The sequence below is a fragment of the Falco cherrug genome, chromosome 1 (assembly GCF_023634085.1).
Source record: "Falco cherrug isolate bFalChe1 chromosome 1, bFalChe1.pri, whole genome shotgun sequence".
Classification (NCBI taxonomy): domain Eukaryota; kingdom Metazoa; phylum Chordata; class Aves; order Falconiformes; family Falconidae; genus Falco; species Falco cherrug.
Window position 1 is genome coordinate 54,934,127 of NC_073697.1, and position 11,499 is coordinate 54,945,625.

At 42.2% G+C, this 11,499-nt stretch overlaps 1 protein-coding gene across 1 annotated transcript; it reads left to right on the forward strand.

The window, feature by feature from the left end:
• Positions 1-545: 545 nt before the first annotated feature.
• LOC129736770 (uncharacterized) lies at positions 546-5,999 on the forward strand. Its single transcript, XM_055720146.1, has 2 exons — positions 546-832; positions 1,433-5,999. Exons 1-2 carry the CDS (start codon positions 631-633, stop codon positions 2,347-2,349), a joined length of 1,119 nt encoding a protein of 372 aa, XP_055576121.1. The 5' UTR covers positions 546-630; the 3' UTR covers positions 2,350-5,999.
• Positions 6,000-11,499: the final 5,500 nt, after the last annotated feature.

Here is an 11,499-nt window from a genome sequence, read left to right on the forward strand (position 1 = left end):
CATGGGACAAGTAACAGGATCTTGAATAGGATCAGGCTGATCTGCCATTCTGGAGATGACGGCACCAAAGGAGGTGAGGGCGCGCAGGAAAACAGCAAGCTGAAGCTCAGGCTGCCAGCTATGGAGCCTGGCTGCTTTGTTTTGCCTTGGGATTCAGCAGGGGTGGCTGCGGTAGAAGGGGCAGCCATCACATTAAACTGTGCACAAATCACCTGGGTGGGCCAGCTGTAATTAATGGCGAAGGATGGCCGGGGAGTAATTCAGAGCTGAGTCAGCTGCAGCCAGCTGTTCTCTGCAGGAGGCCTTCCGGAGCCCCCAGGAGCACAGGTAGGTAACCTTAGACACCTTTTAACCTTACCAGTCCGCCAATTGTTTCAGGCTTGGGCGGGACTGGGGTGAGGCGCACCCGCACGCCCCCGGCCCTGCAGGCGGCCCGCGGGTTCCGGCCCCGCCAACGCCCGCCGCCACACCTGCCGCGCTGGGCAAGGCCAGGGCCAACGCGTTGGGCGGGCAACCAATGGCAGCGCTCCGAGCTACTCCGAGTGCCCAATCGGAGGGGGGCGCTGCGAGCGGCTCCGCGGCTATAAAAGGGCCGTGGGGGGACAGCGGCTGGCCTTCGTTGGTTCCGCTATGTCCCGCGGTGCCCCAGCTGCGGCCGCCCCCTTCTGGGAAATGATGCTGCTGCTGGCCCGGGAGCCGGGTATGGAGTGGCTGGAGCTGGGCCTTACTGCGCAGGCAGCCACCTGCCTGCATCGTGGCCGAGGAGCAGCGTGGGGGACCGAGGCGGTGGCGCAGCCCCGCAGCTCCTGGGAGGACGGCGTGGCGGTGGCTGGTAAGTGCGGCCCGTGCTCTGTGGCGAGGTTCCCAGGACACCCGGTGGTGGTGGCTCAGCACCTGCCCCGCCGTGGATGGGGGCTGGCCTCTGGTTCTGGGTGGGGGGCAAAATCAGCCACCAGCGACCCGCTGTGGCTCTTGCTGGGCAGCCTTTCCCTGGTTTTGCCCGAGTTCATGTGCTTTTGGAAGGAGGCCTCGAAAGAATTTCCCTTCCTAGGCTTGGAAATACAGTGCCTTCTGGCTGGAGTGTGCCCTTTGCAGTTGCTATTTCTGTAAGCCATACCAGGAAGGCTTGGTTTTAAAAATGCTTTTTGCTTCTCTTGTCAATTGCTACTCCACAAACCTGTACGTTCCCAGAGTGTTGCCAGATCTAGTGCCTGAAATGGGCCTGGTATGTTGCTTGTAGTTTCCCATTTGAAAAATGTCTTTGGTCTTAACAGCTCTGGGTGTAGCTTTGTGTGAATTTGTCTTTAATCAGATAAACTAGCAGAGCATTGTCTAGGGGTGTATTGCACTGAAGAATGCTATTTTTATTGCTGCTTAAGTGACATGCTTGTGTCCCTTGTCAGCATGAGCTAACATGTGAACTGTCTTGTAGGAAGGGAGTTTAGTTGTCCTCAGAAACATTCCTTGGGACCTTGGCCGCTGAAGACGTTGTCGTTGTTGGAGAGCTCAGGAGATAGTAGGCTTTGGCAAGCTTACCTGGAAGGACTGAAGAAATTCCTTCTCTTTAGGAAAAGCATGAGAATGCCTGCAGCCTGGCCAATTCCAAAGGAGCAAGTTAGAGACTTTTTGGCTGTAGAATCTCATCGTTCATCCTCAAAGACACTCATGTATGTGGCAGCACTGTCTTACTTATCAAAACTGACTGGTAACCCTGATCCTCTGGAAGACGCTGTAACCCGTTGTATGGTGGTAGGGTTGAAATGTCAAGTGGGCATCCTAAGGGATAAATACTTGCCTGTAACAATTGAGGTGTTGCGATCTCTCTTAGGAGCTCTGGAGTCTGTATGCATAACTCCTTATGAATGCTTACTGTTTCGTGCATTATTTACTGTAGCTTTTTTTGGGGCACTTCGGATAGGTGAGATGGTGGCAAAGCACCATAATGTACTGCAGCCTGAGCTGCTGTACCTGAGTGATCTCCAGCTGATGGAGAGGAGAGTGGTGTTTTGCCTGTGTAACTCTCCTGTGGCTCAGGAGAGACAACTCATCAGCCTTGGGCTGTCTGGAGAGCCGTGGGTGTGCCCTGTTCTGGCCCTCCATCGCTACGTGATAGTTCGTTCACAGCTGGAAGGGCCACTCTTTATGCACTCTGATAACACTACTGTAACGAAGAGGGAGTTCCTGACCATTCTCCGATGTGCCCTGCGGCTGCTGGGGTTATGCCCAGAGCAATATGGTGTGCATTCCTTCTGGCTGGGGACTGCTGCCACTGCTGCACGCTGTGGGTATCCCAGGGAAGATGTCACTCGCCTAGCAAGATGGCCCTGTGTGATGCCAGAGAGATCATAGCCATGGAGGCCAACGGTGAAATGGAAGCTAATGAATTACCTTCTTTCTGTAGAGCTGGCTTTTAATAGTGTAGTTTCTAGTCTTTGACAGTAATTTAGTATAATGCCTGTAATGAATTTTCTACCTCGAAGTGGGGTGATCTGTGAAGGTCACTCACAGTAGCTGCTTGTGCTGTTTGTAGTGTTGGTGGTGGGGTGTCAAACCTGCTGTGCATGGACCTTGTCTGTCTTGTCTTGTCAGAGCAAGTCTGCAGACAGTTTTATCTTGTATAGTGTGAGTATACGTTTCCTTTTGACGTGCAGAATTAGACTCTATAACTCGAAAGTTATAAAGTAGGTATGTTTATTGTGCGCAGATGGCACGGGGGATCGCTCCTCCACAAGCGTGCATGCCCGAAGTGAGGAACCATCTCACATTTATACAATAAAACAAATGAATATTCAATTAACGCCTATATATATTCGTTACCTAAAGCCGCTTACTCTTGCTTCGTATGTTAATTAGCTTATCAGTCCTTTGCCTGGAATGTGGTGGTCTTGCAGGTTTGTAGGTGATTCAAGTTCTTGTGGCCATCCGATCTTCTCCAGCAAGGAGACTTAGCACTCCCTCCCTCTAGATAGCATTGGAATATCTCTCATCCTTTTCTCATTCTTTTTTAAAATAGCCCCTTTTGTTAGAGGAAGAAGGGCAGGCGTCTCCTCAAAACTGTAGGAGTCTCCTCAAGGCTGTGTGCCTGTGTGACCAGACACTGCACCCATGACTAGTCACCATACCCACATTCCTGGGCAGACATATACAATCACAATCGATGTCCATTGTCCCCATTTCACACTATTTCTCCATATCACTTTTTAAAAACAGTCTCTGCCTACTAGTAATATTGTTGCTCTTTACCCAGAAGAAATTGTAGTCTTGGCTTTGACAGCAATGAATGACAAGCAGACTCTGAAGTTTTGAAGGAAGACTCTTGAGACTTTAAGGTGGTAATCATTGTAAAACAGGAGGTAGTTGGATTGCATAGGTGCACGCTTTTAGCACTGACATGTCACTAAGGTGAAAAGGGAAATATAAGCTACGTTATTAGCCCAATAACAAACACCAAAGGATGAGCTTTCTGCAATTTCTATCGATAATTGTAAGATGTTCAAAGTAATATCCTTGTACTGCTTAAATAGGGGACAGCAGCTTTCCTGCTCAGCAAACTCTGCCTCTGAAAATACTTTGCTTAATCCTCTAGACCCAATTCCCTCTGAGCATAATTAGCCTAATCAGTATTTTCAATAACAGAAATAGCACATGGTTCATTTAACAGTTAATGATTTCCTTAGGATATGATACTTGCTGTCCTTAATTCAGCCTACTCTTTTTGCCTGAATTTTAAGTTATTTTTTTTAAAATTGAGGAGTTTTCAACCATAATTGTGAATACAATGGCTTGAGTACTTGTAATTTTGTAATTATAGCATTTATAGTATTTGGATAGCATGTGTTGGAGTATGTTTTTCACTATACGGCTGGACTGGGAAGGCAGTTGATGTGTCAGATGGTCCCCTGGCCAGAAACTGTGGTGAGCTACCAGCACTGCTCCAAACCTGGACCATGATGATTGCTGATCAGGCTAGCTTTGTATCTTACTCTGCCCTATGCGCGTCTCTAACAAAACTATGGGTTATAGAAGTGTAACCTGAAATTTAATGCTCACTTGATCTCCATGTGGATAATTAGCCATGATTTCTGAGACTTCTGATTGGTAGAATTTAACGCTGTCTATGTAGGGCAGCACTAATCTGCTACTCTTTACTATGAGTGACATTGTGTTCACTGTGGGAATTAACTACAGTGCAGTGAGACTTCTGTGGTTATGACCGTATCTGAGATCTTTGTAACTGCAGTTCAGCTAAAAGCTTTTTGATTGTGTGGCTTTGTTTGCTAGAAATGCTTGTATAGTAATTTCTGTTCCCATGCATGGAATCAAGTTTAAATAGAGCTAAGGGGATGCAAATGCAGCATCTGCCCAGGAGTTTATCCTGAGGTGCCCACCAGCTGCTGCTGCTGGTTAGGCTGAACAGACACTTGGAACATACCTGCATAAGGAGCTGCTTTGTGCTCTCTGGAAGCTTTTATGCGTTTTTTGCTGCCACCACTCCCACCCCCCCCACCCCCCATGCACGTGATGCTTCTGCTTGCTGGCTTACGTTGTACGCAGGCATGCCAGCTTCTAGTGCTGTCTGTTGCCTTGCTGTGAAAGGTGTTTGTATTGGGTATGTGTAGCATGGTTTTGGTGGTGGGGGACCTCTGTAGGAAGAGGTTAAGGGACTGCCCAGTTCATATTTTTGTTTCCCAGTACTCAAATATTTTATTTGGCAAAAAATTAATTTTCCCCAAGTTGAGTCTGTTTTACCTGTGACAATAAGTGATCTGCCCATCTTTAGCCCTCTGTACAAGTAGATCAAAGTAGCTGCACCACTGTTACAGCCCCAGGAGTTTGCAAAATGAATGTGGTACAAAACCAGCTCAGTGGATGTGCCTGACCATTTTAACTCGCTGCTAGGACTCTCCCATTTAATTGATTTCAGCACTAAAGTGTTTCCCAAATGGGGAAACAGGAAAACCTTGGAAATATTTTTAGAGTGCAAATGGGATGTTCTAGTAAGGCAGGAATGGCTGCATTAATGTATGTGCTCTTTTAAAAGCTTAGAGGTATGTCTGTCTTCTGGGGCACCTGGTATCTGGCAAATACATGCCATGAAGATTGCTCTACAATACTGGGAATACGGATATCTGTCTTATCTGTAATTTCTATGTCTGTGTGATACATGAAGCAGAAGAATTAACTTTGTTCTTATTTATACCTGTGTTCTGTAGCTGTAGCCAGAGATTTTGGGCTTGTACCCCCCCCCCCCTAATTTGAAGTAACATCTAGGAAGTAGCTGGAGAAATGATGAAGAATTAAGTAGTTACAACTTCACTGAGTTATCATCCAAGCATTAAGAAGATAAATTTGTTTTTAAGGCAGAGCCTTCAGAGGTAATTACTTCAAAAAGCCCTGTTTTGATAGGCTGACATATTTTCATGTAATAGGGTTATAAATGCAGGGTTTGATCTATAATTACTTGTTGGAGCTATAGGTGTCCTCTTAAGTGATAAAACTGAGACAGCTGGGAATTAAATGAGACCTGTTTTTCCCTGAATGTTAGGAGTTTCATATTTCATCAGTTCAGTATCTGAAAATTGTGATCTCTAACAATATTTGCAAGGTTTTTCCATTTAACTCTTTTAAAGATCCTAAAGAGAAGCAGAAGAGGATATAAGAAGGGTATTTAAGAAGCAAAATGGGGAATTATTTCAACTTGCAATTTTTTCTTATGATGTTAATTAATGACTTCACACATTTTTGTCATGTTAAGGGTGAAAGGCTAAGCATATGGACTCCAGAAAGAGCTAAATTACTCTTGTACTACTGATCACTGCTGTGGGAATTCATTATGTTATGTGGAGATATTGGTGAATAATTATCTGCATGGAAGCTTGAACTCTTTACTTAAATTCAACAATTATAAATTGTAGAAGTTGTAATTAGACTGTTTACATGAGTAAAGGGGAAGTGACTAGTTGTATTTTTTATTAATAAACCCCAAAACTTTCTTTGTACACCTGGTTGGTATGCCTTTGATTCTATTCTGCTTATGATGCTTATATCAAATACACAGTCTTTAGAATGACAGAGATAATGTTACCCATTAATTACTATAGTACTGAATAATGAAGTATAAAGCCTATATTCTTACACAGCTAAAATTTTCATTTTGGAAATTGACTTCAGAGTTCATGTTCCTGAAGTGGATGAAATCTGCAAGAAATAGCTTCATATCTACTAGAAATGAAGCGGGTAACTACATCGCATCTTTATCAGGTTTTGCACCAGGATCCATGAGTATTTCTTGCTTGTAGAATGAAAGCATCCCCTGCTAGTCTGATGAAGCAGCATTGTGTCCTTTGATAGCAAAGACTCAAGTCCAGAAGTTAAGGATAAATACACAAATGCCTTTAAATGTCTTAGGGTTTTCTTTTCAGTGATTATGTAGAGAATTAATTGTGCCACAAAAAGTGCTGAGGAGGCTTTTTGACACTATCTGGAATTGCAAAGAATTGCATATCCCAAAATTTTTTCTTGTTTGCAACCAGCACTTGGATGGGAACGAGCTAGCAAAAGAAGACCTTAAAGATTGAGGAGTTCAATTGATTTGTGACTTGAAATGTCCCCAAAGTTCCTTTTGGGTACCTAGAAGTCTTTCGTCACCTTGACTGCTTCCTTCTACTTAGATACATATATCCATCAGTTGTGATGTTTACTTACACGTTGAAGAGACTTGATCATTCTACTCCATAGCAAGGAGGACACTGATATTCTGTCACAGCTGTAATGGCAGCACACTGGGCACAACATGCCAGCACTGTGTTACCCTGCTGTGGCAGGGGAAACATCTGAAGAGGTTTCATTTCATATTTGTAAATTATATCTCAGGTGGCTTGTAATTGCTAATGTTGCAAACTTGGAATCTGCATAGGCATAAAAAATAAACTTATTTTAAGATATCTGAAGGAAAAGCAATTTTTTTTTCTAACAAGATAGGTGAAGAATGCTCTGTTTTATGTGTTGTGATACAAGTTTGGCTGGAAGCATTAGTGTAGTGCCAAATGCACTGATTGCTACTGGCTCATTGACTCATCTCTTCCAAGGACATGTCCTAATGTGTTGCCATCTCATTTTCTGAAGCTGGCTGTGTACTCACAGCAACATGTTGCTTAACCACATCAGTATCTTATTTGCTACTTACATTGCCTTGAAGTACTGGCAGAAGGGAAAGAGAATAAACATGTATCACATCCTATGCTTTTTTTTCTTATGTATAGCTTCCCACCAAGATTAAATCAATTACCTATCAGAGTCCAGACCTGACCATATCTCAGTCATTAATACCATTGGATTAGGAGCAGCTCTGTGAAATGGCAGTGTAAGATGCTGCTTTTTCTAGAGCCCAGGAGTAAAGCCTGGAATTTGTTGCTAAAATTGTTTCATGTTCTAGCATGTTCTAATACTAGCTCTTCTATATTAGTTTGCAGAACTGGCTTTTGCACTTTTATATACATGTCCCAAAAGCTATAACCACAGGATGGTTGTAGGATAGTCTGTCTTCTCATAGCTCTGCTATAGCTACAAGCTGGTTTTTTGTAAAAAACAAACAAAATTCCTCTTGCCTTTTCCTCAACATCTTGGTTCTGTTTCAGAGTATAACACCCTTCCTTAAGCTGAAGGCAGCTGAGCAATTGGCAAAGATACTTCACAGCCCCCTGCCAATTGTTGGCAGGCAAGTAGCAAATGTTTTCCAAAGCACACAAACCAACTGGATATAATTTGTAGGTATGGTAGCACTTTAATGTTAGAGCACTTTCTTTTATACCTCATATCACCTTTCACAGAACTTGAAAAATAGCAGTTATTAAGCCTGTAAGATTCAGATCACTAGTGTAGGCTAACACTTCTAGATGGCAAATCCTTTGTCTTTATGGGCAAAGTAAGTTTTTTTTCAGCCCAGTTAACCAAAGAAAAGGATGTTTCTTCCCGTATTAGTACTTGAATTTTTTTGCCTTGGGAGTACTAAGCCTTCATTTCAATGCATTTGTTGTGGATTGAAAAGAAGGAGCCAGTATCTTAGCACTGAACAATTGCTTAGAATGTTGAGGATGAAAACCAATGGTATGGATACAGCCTCCCTTAACTGATGTGCAGCCGCTGTGCTCAGAGATGCTGTAAGTGCTTGCTTAGTTCTTTTTCAAATTTGTGTCACAATGTAAGTAAAATTGTGTACAACACCGGTGAAGTAGTAGCCTGTATGAATACCATTTTAGCAGCCATCTTGTAATTGGAGTTCTGGGAATTCCTTAAACAGTTGAAAGTTCAGGTTGCTACATTATGATCTGCGGGTTTTTTTCTTGTCTTCATCTTTCGGCACCTTGCCTTTTCAGCCAGCTGCACTGTATTAGTGCACAGCATTAGTCTCAGCTTTTTGTAGGGAACTCATAAACTCTGAGGAACTTGGATAAGAACAGAAGTTTAGATGTAACGTATTCTGTGTTGCAAGGTGAGTATGAACTTATCAGGAAAGCACATGTTTTCAGGGGATGCTGGACTGTCTATGCAGATGTACTTGTGAGCATGATAATTTTTGGTAGTGTTTTAAAGGGATACTCCCATCTCCCTTTCAATTATGGAGTGTGAAACTTCAGTTTTGAGTTAGTATCCAACTGTTGCCCTTCAATCTTGCTTCTTCAGATACTGATTTAATCTTTGGTGCTGTGCATACAAGCTGAAGGAATTGCTTTCTGGGGAACTTAGAGTTGTCTTCAGCCTGCAGTGGCAGCTGAGGGGCTTCCATCTACTTCCAAAAGCTGAGGTAGTCTGCTGTCTTCCATGGCTCACGGGTGATCACAAAGGTGCTTGAGTCTGTCTGCACACTTATTAGAGGGTAAAAATATTTCTCTAATCCAGTTTGTTTTGGAGCATCGGGCTGCCCATCAGAGCAAACCTGTGATCAGAGCGCACAGTGTCTGGGCCCAGAGATTGTCTCTGTGTAGAGCACAGATGCTGTGAACAGCCATTCAAAGGCATGGTGCATGCAATGCTGGAAATGATCCCAATAAGAAAGAGCTGTATATAAATTAGTTTCTGATAGCTAAAATTGTAAAGTAGCTCTGTTCCTAACCCTGCCAGATACTGAATACTTCTCAAGGATGAACAAAATACTAGTCAGCTTGCAAGCATCCTGGTGAAAAAGGATGAACACACTGCATTTTAGATCACTTTAAATAATGGAAGGCTTCTAGGGGCAAAAGATTTTTCTACTTCAGGTGCTGGGAGGTGGTCAGCAGAACTGCCTGCTTAACCAGACCCAAATGAAATTTATATTCAGAAAACCTCAAAACTGTAACACAAAGATTAGGATTTCCTATCTCTGGAAAATGTAGCTAATATTCTATCTACATGATAACACGATCTGATGTTATGAATGCTTCCTAATGTATTTCCTATCTTCCATGCGTATAACAGGGTAGAAGAAAAGATGAATGAGTGTGCTGTTTTCAGGTGGCAGGGGATTTCTAGAGAGAAGGAAGGAGGAGGCAGTAGGTGGGTGAGAAAAAAAGAGGTGGAAAGAAACACACTCCATAATCTAGATGAAGTGCTGTATTCTTCTCAGGAGCAGGCACAGTGAGGCTATTCTATGGCAAGAATAACTGCTGTTACCCATGCTGTTAAGATTTCAGACTAAGGAGAGAGGTTTAACTCTGAAGAATTTGTGTGTTGCTTGACCCCATCACAAGATAATATTCTGTAGTGCATGCTGCAAAGAATGTGAATGCAACAGCTTCTGTAGAGAAGAATTGGCAGGAAGGCAGGTAGAAGCAGACCATGAGACACTTGTTACAAACTGTACCTAGAAACCGATCTGTTCTTATTTATTGTTCTTTGATGAAGGGATGGATTAGAAATGGTACAGGCAGCCTTGAGGCCTGTGATAATACAGTATCTGTAGCTTTTCCAGTTGGAGGCTTAAAAACTCTGAATGCTTTTTATGCAAAAAAGGGTAAGAATATTTTTAAAAAGTCAGGAAACTTACATGCAAAACCTCAGCCTCAGGAAAAAATTAGTATTTTAGGCAGAAGATGAAAGATTTAATTGAAAGAAAAAAATTAAATATGTTTTTACACTTCTTTCCTGCTTTGCTTATAGTTTGGCTAAGATAAATATCTAAAGCTGGAAGCTTTAATATGAAAGAGATCCCTTCCATGTTATCTCACTTCAGTCTGTCCTTAAAGTGCATGCAAAGTCAAACTTCCCTTAAATGGCACTACACTGAACTCAGAATTTTTTATGGTCTTGATAACAGCCTGTGTGTTTGTCTAGAACCATAAAGTTACAAGTGTCATGTGAGTATCATAAAAGCTTAGTGCACCAATGAATGGTACACTCTTGTCCCACTGAATGTAAGCATGAATGCAATGTTCTGCTCTCTTAATAACCCAAATGCATTCTCACAGTGTCAAATGTGTGAACAAAGTATGTGAAAAAAGGGTTGGATATTGTGCCACGGGCCTTAATTGCTTTCTGCATCAGAAGTGGCCTATGCTCTAAATATGGTTTTCTATTTTACAGTTGTTGACAATGATATATATTTGCTCACCCTAAAAGCCTCTCGTGACTGGTCTCATGTATGGTAGGCAGACCTGATAACCAGATTCAGCCACTGAGTTGTGCTGAATCTTTTTTTTTTTTTTTAAATATAACATCTTGCTTCTGCTTGTCTTATATCAAATGTAAGGCAAATAATCAGAAAAGTAATCGAAGTGGATTAAAATGCCATGTGATTTTTGTGTGATAAACAAAAATAGTTTATCTGGGTGGATCAATAGGCTGGCTAACGGGGCCATCTGCTGGCAGAGGTACTCTAACAAGTTAACTGAATTTTGCTGGGGACAAGTCTAGCTCTGGGAGAGGTTAATGGCTTGATTTTAACTTCCAAACACCTGTGGCTCTTCTTAAATTATCTGCCAGCTGCTTCATACTTTATATTAACTCCTTACTTCTTAGTGTAAAAATAGAGAACTGCTTAACTATAAATTTAAGCTCCATTCAAATGTTAAATGGGATGTTTGATCTGGGAGCAGTATTGCCATAGATTACACCACAATTTAAAACCATATTCTGAGAAAGCATGGGTATGTAGATGAATCTCTCAGATCAATGAACAATGATTAATGTTAATACTTGCTCTTCACACAAAATGTCTACATTAGGGACATTTTGATTAAAATTACAGATCATGTTTCTTGTGAACAAATGTGAAGAAGCCAATTGGTCTAGCATACTAAGATTGTTAAATTTCTTGTATCTTTAATATTGAAAAGACTTCTGGATGTGTTTTAGTTTTATTTTTACAAGCACTGTGTAATCAGTGCAGCATCTGAGATGTAACAAGTGTGTTCTGATATGTGTGTGCTTGTGTTTGCCTGTCTGTATGTCCGATATATGGCAACTATTGGATATATTTGATTGTAAAGACAATAGATCATAACTGAAAGATTATGATCTATG